This window comes from Benincasa hispida, chromosome 6 (genome assembly GCF_009727055.1).
Source record: "Benincasa hispida cultivar B227 chromosome 6, ASM972705v1, whole genome shotgun sequence".
Lineage (NCBI taxonomy): Eukaryota > Viridiplantae > Streptophyta > Magnoliopsida > Cucurbitales > Cucurbitaceae > Benincasa > Benincasa hispida.
The window spans coordinates 5,763,981-5,781,497 of NC_052354.1; the positions used below are offsets into that span (position 1 = coordinate 5,763,981).

At 34.9% G+C, this 17,517-nt stretch overlaps 1 protein-coding gene across 1 annotated transcript; it reads right to left on the minus strand.

The window, feature by feature from the left end:
- Positions 1-107: 107 nt before the first annotated feature.
- On the minus strand, positions 108-14,064 carry LOC120079926 (O-fucosyltransferase 9). Its single transcript, XM_039034383.1, has 10 exons — positions 13,251-14,064; positions 12,472-12,541; positions 11,278-11,345; positions 8,070-8,158; positions 6,159-6,356; positions 5,633-5,837; positions 5,338-5,505; positions 2,317-2,484; positions 2,050-2,240; positions 108-1,504 (listed from the first exon to the last, which is right to left on the minus strand). Exons 1-10 carry the CDS (start codon positions 13,665-13,667, stop codon positions 1,357-1,359), a joined length of 1,722 nt encoding a protein of 573 aa, XP_038890311.1. The 5' UTR covers positions 13,668-14,064; the 3' UTR covers positions 108-1,356.
- Positions 14,065-17,517: the final 3,453 nt, after the last annotated feature.

Here is a 17,517-nt window from a genome sequence, read left to right on the forward strand (position 1 = left end):
AAAATAAGTAGGTAGAACAAGCAAGGTCGGTCTTTTTTGTCCTCATTGCAAAATCCCTAATTTGTAGGTTTTGGAGAGCTGTGTTTGGTTGGTTTTCCCTTTCAACCTTTTTTTTTTTTTTTTTTTTTGGCTCACAAACTTTCAAATACATACAAACAAATTCCCCTAATCTTTCTTTCCAACTTTTCTTCAGTTACTTGAAAAACCTCTCACCAAATTCTATTTTTCAACCCAATTGGGTTTCACAATTTCAACATTCTAGATGTTCACGTTCTTGGATTCATACAAATGAAAGAAGCTGACCTAGAGTTTGTACCAAATTACTACAAGTCCAAAAGTTTAAGTCGATAAATTAAGATGTTCTCCGTGTTATTCCTTCACTTGTAAACTTATTAACGCTAGCTAGCATAACATACAGTATTCAACTATTAATGTGAAATTAAACAACTGTGACATTATAGAAGTTCGAGCTTAAAAAATAAGCTTAAGAGCTTGAACTCGAGACTTTTGAGTCAAGTTCATGTATAAGATGTTCTATCATTTATAGAACAAAAAATAAATTAAATTACAAGAGATTCTAATTTACCAATAAACCCTAATATTATAATAGAAACTTCAACAACACTGAACTAAGCATATGCAGGAACTTGGACTTAAAACTCCCTTTTCTGATTTAAGTATAAATTTTTGTGCTAGGACAAGTTTAATCTTTTCTATATATTCTTAACACTTGTCGAGTGTTCACATTTAACTGAGCCATAAAGAAAGGATAACGACCTAGTTTGTTAATTAGGGGGAAACGTGGGAGACCATTTACATGAAGAGCATGAAGAATTGCTAATTGGACTTGTGTAATGACTTGTAAAGTTTATGGGGTGATGAAATTCTGATTGGTCTTGTTTTCTTTTCTTTTTTTTTTTCCTCCCTCTCTCTCTTTTCCCTCCTTGCCAAACTCATAAAAAGAAAACAGAGTCATCAACATGTGTTATACTTTATTGGTTGTTGACCATGTGGGTTTAGCTAAGAGACAGCTAAGACAACAAAATGGTTGCACATAGAGCACCTGCTACTGTGAGGGACAGAAACATTGTGGATGTGTAAAAAGAATAATATCTTCAAATCATTTGACATCAGAATGTAATGTTTTTTTGCATATACAATGAATTTTCTGTGTCAGTGAACCAAATCCAGCTGCTAAAATGACCCCACTCAATCACAGCCTACAAAACTATCCTTTCGACTTACATCAAAGAATATTTATGTGTTCCAATTGCATATAATACGATGCAAAAACTATAGGTATAAAGAAAAATGTGTACCTTTGCAGACCAAAAAAAAATCTGTATGTCCAAAAGCTTAATCATGGTTCTTCGTGTTGGGTACTTTGCACATGCAATCTGGCATTGGAAACGTATACAACGATCCACTGGGCTTTTTCATTTCCATTCCCTTTTGATCGTTGTGGCGAAGCATGTCTTGCATTTGTTGAGCGAAGTTTTGCCATCTACATGTGAGTTTGTTACCAAATATTAACCAAAAAAAATGTCTGTATAACCAGAAAGATATAATCAATGAAGTATTTCATGAAATTTTAGAACTCAAGGAGAAAGTTGTACAACCTATAGAACAGATTCTATTCAAGTACGATCGTTGAAGTACTTCATGAAATGAAAAATCAAAACTATAATGAATGTTTCTAGGTAACACTGCAGCACACTGTCATTAGATTCTCATCTTCAAAATACATGAAATCATATATTGGAACTTAAGTAACCATTATTATGGTTAACAATGAAGCAGTTGCATGATTCATATATTCTTAGGTAAGGTTATGCATTTGGTCATTCAGTTCTTATTTCAGAAAATACAAACAACCTGACCTGACATAACCAGTTAATGTGTTAAGGGAGATAAACAAATTTTTAAGTTATCCAAAATGCAGATTTTAAAGTCACAGAAACTTAATTGGACCAATTTTATAACACAATAATGAGGCACAGACATTCAACAAATGAAAACAAAAAAAGTAGGTGTAAAGCTTCAGCATACCGTATATTAGGATCATCAAAAATTAACGCTAGTTTCCTCTTATCTGGTTTGACTGTCTTTGCATGTCCGGCATAAATATAGCGCCTGTGACCCATCAAAAAGTGGGGGAAATTTCCACCTTGAGTTGTGACAAAGACTTCACTATGAAGACATACTGTGTAATCAAGAGCAGCCAATCTAGAAGAGTGGCCCTGCATCACAGACTTGCTTTGAGCTAAACGATCAACTTGTTTGTAAGATATACTTAAGAATGATTCGACAAAATACCTTGAATGGAGCAAGTTCTTCCTTAGTAGCTATAGTATCTTTCGTTTCTAAACGTGGAAACATCTGCCTAAGTGGAGCCATATACTTCTCTGCTTTATAAATTTTTCCTGCTGCAACATATATGGAAGTTGTATTATCAAAACCCATTCCTCTAAGCATCATTCCGACCTACAATATCATATAAGGGTAAGTTATGAATCAGCAGAATGGAAACACAAGTTTTAAGGATATGGAAGCATTATATTTATTGGCCCTGAATAGACTCTCTCTTGCAGGACCAAAACTTTTCATCGCAATAGAACTTTTTTATGAAACAACAATGGCCAAAGGCAGACAAATCCAACAATAATACAAAATCTCAACAAGTATATTTTCAAATTACCAATAAAGGAATAAAGAAAGAAGAAATTGATAAAGAGGATGGGCATTCTAATAATGTTTAGATGAAAGGACCATAAATGAAGAAGCGAAATGTTCTTAATCTTCCCCCCTTCCTGTGGCAAGTTATCAACAAAATCACAAGAGATATGGAGAAGAGTGATTGCAATATTGAATAATGAAGGGTCTTCACAAGATTCTCAAGCAGCAAAATATGGCTGAAACAAACTTTGCAACAATATACTAGGCACTTTGCTTCAAAACTGATCAGCACAAACAGATTTTTTCACTGCCACGAAGAATGATCCAGAAATATTGATACTGACCATGTCATGGTCCTTTTATATATCTTTGTGTGTGCTGAGCACATCTATGCAACTCGGCAACTTTCTTGACCCTATTATGTTTGGTTGCCAATGAAATATTAAATCCTAAGTAAATGGCCACTGTTGACTTGAACCTATCCTTCTGAACCCTTCACTTTACATTGACCCTTCTTGACCTCCAAAGCAACTTCCTTAGCTTTGTGTATATATATATATATATATATCAAATGGTAAGAACTTCTCTTGAAGTTTAAACAAATAGTGTGCTTTAAAACAACGAAAACCTGAATGGGAAATTACTCATTCATGTATCAAGACTATGGATAGGCTACAAAAACAATGTCCATGGAGCTGTCTATCTCCATCATGGAGCTGCCTATGTTAAAAAAGCCATGAACCACACAGCCATCTTTTCATCAACTGCCCATTTGTGGCCATTATATGGTCGGAAGTCATCCAATGGTCTACGACAATTCCTAAAGATTCTATTGATTGGATTAAATCACTGTATATTGATCATCCTTTCAAGGCCCACAAAGAACCTATTTGGAACAGCCTCACCTCAGCTATTTTGTGGAAGGTTTGGGAAGAAAGGAATGCAAGGATCTTTCAAGACATCATCAAATCTTCCAGGGAGATCATAGAGTTAGCCATTACTAATGCCCTTTTTTGGCGTAAAGATATACAAACCATTAAGAGTCATAGTTTCTCTTTCTTAATTTCAAATTGGAAGCATCTTTTGTATACCCTTTGACCTTTTGTATATCTTAGGACATTTCATTCATTCAATGAAATTGTTTCTTACCCAAAACAATGAACAACAAAAACCAAAGGTTTAGACATAAAAGAATTTATGAACTTACTTGAGCATAGTTCAATTGATTTAGACATATACACTTGACCAAGAGGTCAAATGTTAACATCCCCAATCCCAAATATTATTGAGAAATTTAGGTAAAGATGTCGTACAAGATCACAAAAAGAATCAAAATGAAAAACATCCCTATTTATTTCTTCTCCCTCCTTAGAGCTTGGTTGGTTTGTAGAACATTAGAGACACTTAAAAGGAACTTTTAGCGAGGGTTGATGAGGGGAGGAAGGCACATTTTTGGTGAGTCGGGAACTTGGGAGACGGTGGGGAAGCCCATGAATCTTGGTGGGCTTGAATTGGGTAATGTACCTTTGCTCTATGTTTCCACATTTAAGTCATTCGTCCTCTATGAAAAATTGATCAGTGGCTTATGGGAGCCCTCCCTTACCTTCACGTGGTTTCAATTGTCCATTATCTGATAGGAAAACAACAGACTCCTTAGCTCTCATGTCTTTGACCGGAAAGTTTGAGCTCAGGCTGGGGAGAAGGGACATTTGTTCTTAGAGCCCTAAACCCACTAAAAGTTTTTCTTGTACATCTTTCTCTCAATGTTTGTTGATTCCCTCCGAGCCGAAGAATAAAATTTCCAAAGATTTCAGTTCTTCGTTTGGCTTGTCACCCATAGAAGAGCTAACAATTTAGATCCGCTTTTGAAAAAGACATCTACTTTGATTGGGTCATTTGTTGCGTTCTATGTTGGCAAAGGAAGATCTCGATCATACTCTTTGAAGCAGTGACTTTGCTCAAACTGTCTCCTTTTTGACATAGCTGGCTTTCAGTTTGCTATACATAGTAGCTATAGGGAGATTAATCGTGTAACTCCTTCCGGCTTCCCCATCTTTCTTTTCGAGAGAATGGGAGGATTTTATGCAAGGGGGGAGCTTGTGTTTTGTCGTGGAGTTTGTGGGCTGAGGAATAATAGGACTTTTTGGAGAGGGGTAGAGAGGGACCCTAGTAAAGTTTAGTCCCTTGTTAAGTTCTATGTGTCTCTTTAGGCATCAATGACAAAGGCTTTCTGCAATTAATCTTTAGATCTTATGTTACTTGATTGGAGTCTCTTTCTTTAGCTGGATTTTCTTTGTAGACTTGGATTGTTTGAGATGCCCTCGTGTCATTTTATTTTTTTCTTAATGAAAGTTTGATTTATTGTTAAATTGCAAATAACAATTTTGTCTTTGGAACTATGTCCAGATTTTATAAAATATGAAATGTTTTTATGAAAACTTTGTCAAATTTTCACCACGTAAAATTACTAAAATATTTAAGATGTTTATCTCTATTCATCTATGGGTTACCTTTTGAAACAACCAGTGGTCAAAGTGTCCATTATGTGATGTACTTAAGTGATAGGTGTTTGTACGACATACACATTTCATCCTTAAAAAATTATTTCAGAAAACTGAGAACAGATAATTCATAAAGATGATGAAGTCCAAGTATATTCACCTCCAGTGGGGTTAAAGGACATTTTCCATCCACCCTATTAACACCAGGCCTTATTACTCTCCCCCTTCTTCTGAATTTTCCTCTCCAGCTCCTTTCTCTAGCCAGGTCCATCTCATGCTTCTCTTCTTCTCCACCATTATATTCACAGCACGAGAATGCAACCATATCCTTTTATAAGCAGAATATAAAGTACATTTAAAAAGCAATTTAGTAATCATGAATTAAAAAAAGAAAAAAAAGAAAAAAAAGAAAAAAAAGAAAAAAAAGAAAGAAAGAAAGAAACCACGATGAACACCTCTTCAAACCGAAGATGCACAGAAATATATTTTCCTCCACTCTGAGAGCTTTTTTTTATCATTCGATAAACCATGAGATCTGCCAGCACTCTTATAGATTCTGCAAACCTCAAAGCTTCAAAATTGGCTAAGCATCTAAGTGCTTGAACATCTGAAGGAACTCCATGAGCCAACCGGTTAGAGAATGGGGCAATCCTTACAGCCCTACACCACAGAATGAGAAGTGATTCTTGTCATCATCTTAAACTGTTGAAATCAAGAATTTCTTTTGAAAGGAAACAGAACTTTCCATTAATATGTCTCTCAAAATTACAAGGAAACAAAAATAAAAGAAGATCAACCATAAAAGAAAAAGTTCTCAATACAAGCAAAAATATCTTGAACTGTTGAAATTAAGAATCTACAAGATTTGGTCTTAAATATACATTTGATAAACATTATCAAACTGGAGGGGGACTGCCGGAGATCTAAATGGGATAAAACTTCTCAAATCAAAAATCCTATGTTAAGACAAGGAAAACATACCTCAATTGCAAGAGCTTCGGAAGGACTTTATGCAAATAGTACATTGGGCTTGACCATGCTTTTACTCTTAAGTTCACAATACTGCTTATATTATTATCATACTGCTGCAGCACATCAGCTGGGAGCTCTCTCACAATATTAACATGCTTGCTTAATGCTTGTATGAAAAAATCTTCATCGAAAATGTCACCAAATTTGCTGCCACAAGTAGGAAAGGAAAGAAACTACATGAATGGTTTCTGCCCCTCTGAGATTTTTTTTTTTTTTTTTTTTTAAGGAAACAAGTCTTGTCATTACTAAAAAAGATGAGACTACAACTCAAAATACAAGAGAGTTATACAAAGAACATAAAGCATGAGGCCCATGGATCAAGAGGCGCCCCCAAGCATCTCAACTAGGTTGACACCCCCTTAGCGCCCTCATCATTTCCTACAAACTAATCTCAATATAAAACGGTCCAATGCTAAATCACAGCCCTTACAAAGGAGGAACAGCCCCTCTGGGATTTGAAAGAAAGAAAAATGCATTTACTTCTGCCTTTTGAAATAGATTTGAATTTTAACTATCAATGGCACCTAAGCACCAGGAGCTAACACCATACCCTGTGCCAAATGAGACCTCATTAAAGAAAGCTCTCTAATAATATGGTTTCACAAATTGGCTGGACATGGTATTTGATGTGAAAAATAATCTTCAGCTTACAGAAACCCGACGTTATTGGACATGGAAACTTGAGAAACAAACACCTACTGCCTTGAAACTTTAACCTAGGAAGCATGGATCAATATTAAGCAATCGTAGAAAACGCTTTACACGGGTTAAAATAAACATTTTGAAGTCTTGAGTTTTTCAATTTATTTTTTAAATCTCAGATATGACGTGGAATAGGTGCATCTTTAGACTAAATTCATTTACGTGTACAGTTACCTTAGCCAAAACCTATACATTTATTTCACTTGCTAGTAACTACAACCTTTTATAGTGTACAATTCTTTTCTTGATATTTGTTCAAATTATATATATAGTTGGCATTCCATCACTTAGGTATGTGTAACGCACAAAAGCTCCAAGATTCCTTCCTTTATGTCATTAAAGGAAAGTGATATTCAATAATTTAATATCTAAAGGTCAAGAAGTACCAAAAAATAGTCAAGGAAAAACGAAGCACAATAGAAAAATATGAATTAGAAAAATAAGAGTGGAAGAAAGTGGCAATGAACTATTCCCCAGAGATGAGTTAACAGCAGGAACAAAAAGGGTTTCCAGATTTTGTTAGAGTTCCCCCAAATGAGTTGAAGGAAAAGAACAAAAAGGAAGTTGATAGATATTTAAAAAGTAAAGTTCTTCCCTAATTCATCAATGACTTACTAGAAAAATAAAGAAAGAAAGAAAGAAAGAGGAGGAAAAATTAGCAAACATGCTCCAAAGAGAAGTAAAGCAAGTAAGCAATTGTAAACTTTCTTTTTTAATATAAGAAAATCGTGGTGTTTTATTTCCTATGAAATAAAGATCAGATTGTTTTTCTATAAAAATATGTATAGAAGAACGTAATCAGTGTTAACTAGCAGTGATATGGTATTCTAGGAATAAATGAAAAAAGAGAAGCCTCGTTAAGACTGGCTAAACAAGTAACAATCTGAAAACGTGAACAAGAAAAGGAAGGACAACGGTAATAATTGGATGACCAAGAGTCATAGATCATGTTCCAGTAATGAATTGAAGAGGGATGCTGATAAGGTCATAAATAGTATTTTCCATTCATAATTTTCTAGCCAAGGGAACCAATTTAAAGAACAGTCAAGCACGGAGATAATATTATACTGATTTTTTAACAAAAAAAATAAATTTTCATATGATTATTGAAATGGATAAAAATTAAAAATAATTAAGCAATGGAAACTTGTATTCAACCTTGAATCTCGCCAAACACTATTCAAATGAAATATTGGAATGACAAGAGAAGCATTCAGTAGTCCAGCCACTGCAACTGCATCACATATCTGTGTATTGAATGGTTGGAGTTAGCAAATCAGTCATTAAGACCAAAAAGTATATAATTTGATAAGATATTCTGCTCGTGGCAATTGCAAATCTCTATCCCCCGTCTCTTTCTCGGCCCACCTCTATATGAACATAAAGGATAATTATCTTGTTCATAAAGGTCAGGATTGAGAGTGACTGATGACATTCATAATCACTAAGACCTTTTGTAACTACGGAATAACAAAATGTTTAGGTGGTTAGCGAGGAGCTCTTTTAAGGTTTCGTCTCTTGCTAGATATCATGTTTCCCTTTGAGCTTCAGTTTTGAAAACCTTTTGGAACTATTCTATAAGTTCTATTTTGTCTAGTTGGAGTCCTTTCTTTCAAAGGGATTCCTCTCTTTTGGCAGGCTTGGGCATTTTGTATTCTCCTGTATTCTTTCATTTTTTTTCCTTCAGTGAAAGTTGTCATTTCTATAAATAAATAAATATAAACATTCATAATCGCTGAGAATTACATTTTAAGTGATGATATTAATTGCAAACAAAACCAGGTTTCTTCCTATCTTACAATCCACACATCAAAAATTATATTTCAGACTTCATCCATATTGAAAATGCTACATCGTTGATCTTTAATCAGTCCATCAACTTTCCACAAATCAATAAAAACTTTAGTATAGTTGTCATGATAATTGGACATTTTGACTATGATTAAGAGTCTAAGACACATCAGATCTCAACACAAAAATCAGAATTAGTGAGTATGGTCAGAGAGTGTGAGGCAAGAAGCCTTGGGATTAGGAACTTGGCTAACAACAGAATTGACTATTCAAATTATTCTCCTTATAATTGTACATATGGACCATGACATTAAGACAAAACAGATCTAATCACAAAAATCATAATTAGAGTTCGCACAGTCAGAGTGTGAGGCAATAAATCTGAGGATCAGGAACTTGGCTAGCAAAAACATTGCCTTTGTCTCCAAAGTTGTGAATCGCTCTCCTTATAATTAAACACTTGGAACATTACATTAAGAGATCTTATCACAAAAAATCAGAATTGTTAGTATGGTCGAAGTGTGAGGCAAGAGGACTTGAGATTAGAAACTTGGCTAGCAACAACATTGCCTTTTTGTCCAAAGTGGCCATCGCATTTCTCTTGGAGCCTGATTCTTTGTTGGAACCAATCATTTCATGGGTGTCATTCCAATGATTGGGGAACTTAGGATAGCAATTGGGGGTACTTAAAATTCATGAAAATGTATCTCCCACTATCCGTCCTGTTTCCACAATTTCACTCATCCTAAGATTGGGGATGCCAGTCTTCTTGTTTTGAGAGGACTATTGGTTAATGGATGATCCTTTTTGTTCCTGTTTTCTGCACCACTATACACTATCCTTTCTCAATCTAATTGTAAGTCCTCGAATCGCCTGGCTTCTTAATTTTCTTGCTAGTATGGGTCATCAGATTTTGGTGGGGAGGGAGGTAAACCATTGACTTGGCTTCTTAATTTTCTTGCTAGTATGGGTCATCAGTCTCTTGAATCGCCTGCAATTGCAAGTCCTTTTTCTCTTTGGTATTTTCCTCAAATTAGTCCCTATACATATATCCTTTTTAACAAAGCAATGATGCTGGAGTAGGTTGTTTATGTTATCAAGGGGTCTTCTCTATTGGCACCCTTTTCCTCATTGGTCCTTTCTTTGCAGAGAGTTTGAAGGATTAGAACATCTTTGGATCTGCCTATTAGCCATGAAGACCAAATTCATGTTATTATATAGTTTCATTAGCTCTAGTTCCGATCTATGCTTGACTCTTGAGGAGGTCCTCTTGCACCCTCTTTCTAAAGACTAAATCGGCATAGTGGTTTTGGAATGAGCACCCACTTTCTCTTTGTACTTCTGGTTTTTTTTCCTTCTTCAGAAATTTCTTTTGTAGGTTTCTTTGTACTTTGGAGCATTAATCCCTTTTCATTCTCTTAATGAATATTGAAAAGTTTCGTGTCTTTTTCAAGAAAAGAAAATGAGCACCCTTTTTCACCTTTTTTTTTCAGGATCAGCTACTTTCTGGAGTATTAGGAATGAGCGCAACAGCAGGGTACTAGGAAGAAAAAAACTAAAGAGCAGCTTTGGGATGGTATCTACTTATGCCTTCCTGGGCATTTCAATCCAAACAGTTTTTAATCAATTTCGTTGACCAATTGGGAGTCCTTTTTATAACCCTTCCGGTCCTGGGAGACCTCCAAATTTGAAGACTTATTCTAGAAGGGGAAATCAGAAAATGGCTAAGAAAACGATTATGCTTAGTTGGCAGGGGGATCATGCCTGGAGTATGGTCTGTTTGGATGGAAGAGTTTTGTAAGGGGTTTGGGGGAGGCTGATTGAGGTAGGAAAACTATAGACAAGAGTATGTGTGAGGAGAGAACCAGCTCTCTTGAAATTGCTGGGTATCTTATATTGTAGATAGGGATTGGGGAGATCGTTGACTTATCCTTTTAAATACATAACCCACTGTATATTGAATAACTCTCAATATAACAGCGTTTTTTCAAGTTCTTGGTTCCCTTTTCTGTATTGTTTGGCTGGTTGGTGACGTTAGATATCTTTTCTGCAGGTTCATTCGTTTGATACCTAACAGGTCCTTGTATATCCTCTTTTAAACTTTCCAGCTTTCCAGTTTTGCAGTTTCTTACCAAAAAAGGGTCATTATCATTTATATATATATATATATGTATATATATATATTAAAAAAAAAGAGACCCCGATGAAAAGGGAAGAATAACCACCCTTTGATAGTCCAACTGCAACAGATCAACTATCTTCCTATTGACTAAATATTGACAGTGTAACAAGCAGAACTACAGGTAAATTGACATACAGTTAAAGAACATTTCAATTTTCAAGTCAACAAATCAAGAATCTAAATGATTTTAGAAGTTTGCAAAATGGAAGAATAAAAAACTTGTCCAAGCAGCAAACGCGCGAGTAATAAAAGAACTAATAAACTGGTAAAATAGTTAGCACCATGATCCATTCTTGAATCTACACATCATGGTTCCGTCATATTTTCCCTACCTAGTCTTTGCACACTGACAATACATAAAAGCTTTTCTCTTCTTCATGAACTAAAACTCACCGACAACCTCTGCTGATTTAAACCACCATTGGCTTCAATGATGAGAAAACCATTTGACTTCGGCAACTCTGCAAATCATTAAAGAGAAAAAATGTGAAACAAATTAATAAAGAGGGGAGATAGATATTGTTTGGAAGTTGAATTAAGAAAAAAATGAAAGATCGACTAAGAAAACTAATTTAATGTATTTGGGAACTTTTTCAAAAAAGTTTTCTCCTGGCCAGCTTTTAAGAACAGCTGAAGTTGATATTTCCTTCAAAGACGCATGTTATAAAATAATGAACATAGAGTAACCTCAACATCATCAAATCAGTTTTTCAAAACAAACTGTTGTACAGCTCTCCTTACAAGCCTGGGGGAAGAAATCCAAAACCATAAATTGCGAAGTGATAATAAAAATCTTTGATCTTATTGCTGAAAAATTCAAACGGTAAGCTATTTGATGATAGTCCTTATACAATTAAAGCTGATATACTTGGAGGAATGGGGATAAGTTGCTCCTAATATTTATGTCTTATGATATCTTTTGAAGCTTGAGGTATATTAAAATCCAACAGCTCTCTGAGACTTGAAGTGTGAAGCAAAAAAGAAAAAGGGTAAAGGCTTGTCTTTGTCTAGCGTTGAACAGAAATACATAACTAAATCTTTTATACATGAAAAAACATAGTATTATGAATAATAGGGGGAAAAATTAAGATTAGAAGATTTCAAGAGATCTTTTAGCAAAATGAGAGCTCTTGGAACACATTTTTTGACAAGCTTTTCTCTGGAGCATGCCTAAACATGCTTTTTAAAACATCAACATCTTACATTACCCCGTATGAACTTGCTCTTGTTCTTTTGGATTGGAAGCCTTTTTTATAGTTAATTGTGGGTTTCCTTTTGTAAGCTTGTTTTTTGTATGTCCTTGTATATTCTTTCATTTTTCTCAATGAAAACTTGGTTTCTTAATAAAGAATATAGTATCAGAAATCATATCTAGCACAGAACATGTGCATCCTATAATATATTGATATTTGATCTAAATATCTTTTGATGTAAGCTCTATTAAGCAAACCTTTTTTGTTAAACTGAATTTATTTGAATTCATAGAAGTAGATTGAGAAGTGAGTTTTAGGAATAGGGCTGAATTAAACTATGTAACTTTAGAACTCGATACTAAAACTTAGTACTAAATAATAAGAAGTCTCAAACCTGTCATAGTGCTTCTACTGATGCATGGTTTCCAAACATGGTGCACTCTCGAATTCCATGCAGTTGACAACTGCACAACCACCAATAACTTTTCATTAGGCCAACCTCTGCAGAAGTTCTGAACACAAAATCTCAATAAAAAGAAAAAATTCATAGAAAAGAACGGCAATCTTCGAAGGACAGTCAACAACTTGAGGGCTAGGATGATGAGATGGAATTGATCTGAGACTCTGAAGTTATAGCAAGGAGATTTCCCAGCAGATATTGTAAAAAACGGGGATTTTTTTCTCAGTTTTGGTTGCTTGATCAATCATTTGAAGAAGTGTTTTTCAAAATCTTACTCACAAATACCTTCAATTTGGGACATCCTTTAACCAATTTTTTGGTATACATTTATATCATATTTTGCTTTCACATATATATCCTTCATGCAGACAGCCTTCTGATGGAAATCATGAACCACTTACTATTTTTAAAACATTTACTTAAATGAGAAACTGTCAAAAAGATGAACTTTTAAGTAGCCAAAAATCGAGTAAAGCCTACTTCCTGACAGCGAGGTAGAAAAAACTTCATTACACCATCAACTAAAGTCTATAAATCTCTGAACTCCCTTCTCATTTCACTAGTTCTCATAGAAACAAGACAATGACACGAGATAATGGAGGAAGGAAAAAAAGATAGAACTTCCCCACAAAGTACATTTTCAGTCAATTTAGAAACTGTCATTCCCACAACAAAATCAAGGAGTAGAAACAAAAGAGAAGGCACGAAAATACCGCATGTGTGGTACTATTTCGGCTCTCAGCTTCCATGAAAGGCCAGAGCTTCTCAAAAACCTGAGGACTCCTATACACAGACCCCGGCGGAGGGCGTTTGTTAACTGAAACGACCCTGGTTTTCAGATTGGAAATGGAAACATCGAAATTCAAGGAGCCCATGTACAATAACATCATTGAAATATACAACAAGGGGGCAAACAGAAGTAGCCCTTTCCTTCTAAACACCGCCGACAAAATAAGAAAAACCAATTTCTCCATAATGCTGCTCTGCTTCTGGTCACGAACACTAAAACCGCCGGTACCGCTACCACTATCACTGCCACTCCGACTCCTCAGTTGCCGATGCCGAGGCGAGGCCGGCGGCGACAACGAGACACTGGAACGCGAAGTGTTCAAGCGGCTGTAGCCATGCATTGCGGCAATGGTCGGTGTTAGGGATTAAACGAACCTCTCAATTCTGAAAGAAACAAAAGATCTGGGGAAATTTTGGCTTCCCAGAGATCGGAAATTCTCCTCATGAAATCGAATCTTCATCTTTTTTCGCCGTCCCAAAATGGGTTTCGAGTTCCTCAATTCTCACCCTCAGAAGTTGCAATTGGCAGAGGACGCATGTTGAATTCCTCGTGAAACGAACGGCTAGAGATGAAGATTCAGAGAGTTGGGTCCTCGAATGCCGTAATTCATTGCCATAATGGGAGAAAAATTTTCCCGAGAAACAAACAGGGGACAGGATTCATAAATTGGAGTGGGATGAGCAGGACATTGATAGAGCTGGGATTGTTGGGATGGGACTGTTTACAGTTGAATCCGTAGCCGGAGCCTTTTACCTATTTTGTAATTAAAAATTAAAAAAATAAAGAAAAAAAACACCCTTTCTGTTTTTATTAGAAACCTTTTTAGTGCCAATTTTATGGTACTAAATTGAGATAGGATGTTTGTAATTCATGTATTTGTGTTTCAGGTACATAGTTATTTAGCTTGTAGTTTTTTGAACTCTGAATAATATGTTTTCGCTATTTTTGTTTTGTAACTTTTTTTATTCAGTAATTTAACTCATTTTTGTTTGATTGCATTTTTTTTCTTTTAATTGTTAAAACTCTTCTTTCTTTCTTTGGCAATGAACAATAATTAATCCATTATATTTCTTGTAAAAATATGATTAAATAAAATGAGAAATCAAAAGATTCCCAATTTTTCTCCATGAATTTCATTATCATCTTCTTCTTTTTCTTTTCTTTTTGTTGTTGCTCTATACTTTTACTATGTAATGAATTTTTTTGATTAAATCTCTTTTATATCTTAGCAGCCAATGGAATGTCACCACATTTTTTCAACAATTTCATTTTCAATTCTTTAAAATTTAAAGGATCATCACATAACAGATTTCTATTTTTTACTAATTCTTGTTGGAAAATATACCAAGAAAAATTTGTTCATTTTATTTTTTTTTTATATGTTACATACTTTTCAACTACATACTTACTTTTCGTCTAAATATTTTTAACACTCATTTGATATGTGAATTCAATTAAATAAAAATATTTTTTACAATTTTTTGTGTATAAATATTGCACTTAGTGTAAATAAAATAATATTTTTTTTATATAATCAACAATCCTACAATATATTAACAATCATCAGCCTTATAATAGTCAGAGATAATTGTCGAAGTTGATTATCGAAGATACTTTCACTAGAGTTTGTAGTCGGAGGTGGTTGTCGGAGCTTGAAGTTGGTCGTATGAAGGTGGTATTGGAGTTGGTTATCGAAGTTTGTCATCGGAGGTGATTTTGAAATCCTAGTGATGGTCGGGCGAAGGTAATCGTCAAAGTTGATCAAGATGATTTTTGTCGAAGATTATAGTTGGAGCCCGAATGTTAAATCTCATGAAGGTGGTATTAGAGTTGGTGTCAGAGTTTGTCGTCAGATGTGGTTGTTGAAGTCCCGAGTGGGTTGTTAAAGTTGCTCGTTCAAAGGTGGTCATTGAAGGTGTTTTTCATCGGAGTATGTTGTCGAATCCTATAAAGGTGGTTGTCAGAGTCGGGCATCAGAGTTTTTTGTCAGAGCCTGAAATTTGTCATCGGAGTTGATAGCGCAAAGGTGGTCATCGAAGTTGAGTCAACGGATGTGTTTGTCGGAGTTGGTCGCATGAAGGTTGTCGAAGCCTGGAGTTGGTCGTCAGAACTGTCATCAGAGGCGCTTGTCGGAGCTCGAGTTTCGTCGTCAGAGTTGCCATCGGAGGTGGTTATTGGAACCCGAAGTTGGTCGTCAGAGTTTTCATCAAAGGTGGTTGTCGGAGTCCATAATAGTTCCTGAAATGTGACCGTGGCCAATGAGTGAAACCATTGAAAACATTAAAAGAATGGAGAGTTGGGGTGAGTTGGTAAAATATCAACTCAACTCCACCAATATTTAAAGTTGGTATGCCAAACAATGAGTTGGTATATTATACCAACTCAACTCAACTCATAGTGGTGAGCCAAACACCCCCTTAAAGATATATAAAGTTGGTGTCTTTCGTTTTTCTAACAAGTTTAAGTATAACCATTTTGTCCATTTCATGAAATAGATAGATTGGATTAAGGAGGTAATATTGTTTAGTTCCTCACTTTATTGAACTAAAAATAGTAACATATAATTTTAAGAAATGATAGAAATATATGAGATTTTAAATTCCAAACATTTTTTTTTCTTATTTGAGTTTAATTACATGTAGGGTGTTCGTGCTATTTTTTTTTTTTAAATCTCTTAATCATGGATATATTTTTTAACTAATGAAGCTATACTAAGATTAGAAAATAATTTGTGTATTTGATGCTTTAATTTTGTGCCATATTTGCAAAATACATTTTTAGTATTTTTGAGGTTTGAAGTTGATATATATTTGTACTAAAAAAACTTAGAAGTTTCAAAAATTATATTTTAGTTATTGAAGTTTGAAAAATAATTTTAATGGTCCTTGAATTAATTTGATCCTTAGTTGACTAACCAAAAAAATGATGTGACATATTGAGGCACCAAATTTAAAATAAGATGGAAAAATTTTATTATTTTGTATATATTTGCACAAGGTTTCTAGAGAAACTTGCTTCGTGGAGTTGAACTTGTATTGACGTTGATGTTGATTTGATGCGATATGGTTCGATCTTTAGTACTTGATCCTCTGATTTTCTCTCAATTGGATGCATACGCTTGACTTGACGTAGCAGAGCACTTGATATTCTCGACGTCAAAGTCTTGGAAGAATCTTTGTATCTTCAAAAGACTTGTGTCTTCAAGGAGTGTGCAACTCAAAGTCTAAAAGTCTTCTAATTGTTGGGAGAATTCTCTCTATGCCCTTTAGAATGTAAAATTGTTGACCCCCACAAATGAAAAGAACTTCTTTATTTCTCAGGTGAGCTTGAGCTTGGTTGGTTCATGGATCTGGCTCTAATTAATTTGATTTGAGCCTAATTTGGCACCTAGGCCAAATTATGTTGGGTTGTATGTCCTAAAAATCACAGTTTGTAAAATTAAATATATTCTATTTGCAATAAAGAAGTTATTGGGGTTTATTCAATAAAACTGTTATTAAATATGTAAATTGCACTTATAAAAACTAAGTCTAATAAACTAAGATCCATAGTTATTACATGAGTACTTGAACTTTTATGTGGAGACATAAGAATGCATCAAGTTCGAGTAGATAGCCAAAACGATCAATAGTATACAGATAAAGTTGGGTACCTTATTTTGGAAACATTATCGGGACGGCCCGCTTTGTATTTAGTACAAATTATGTGATCCTAAATCGTTCATGTGGAGACATGTGAGTGGACATCCTATGCAAAGAGTTTGTATAAGACCAGATCAAAAAATAAGTCACTCTTACTTTATAACGTTGTTTGCTATTTAAGATTGACTATTTCAAAGCGATAACCTAGGTAACTTAACCTTAATCCTGAGCTAACTATCAACTTCTGTTTATTCAGATTATTCTTATATTTTCATTGGTGAGGGTTAGCCCAACAACGCCAGCTCAACAAGCCCCCATTTTAGGAGTAAGACCGAGTAGATAGTTGGGGACATGGGGAGCAATACGGAATTTGCTCCTACCTATTTTTAGGGATAGTGAAGAGGTTGTTCCCTTAAGTACTGAGTCCGGGTCTTGAACAAGAGACCCCAACCTCTAATTGGTTCTAGAGGGATTCGGTTTGGTGATTGGATTACAAAACCAATTGTTCATTGGATGATCAGTGGAACTTAAGGAATATAATCTCAAGGG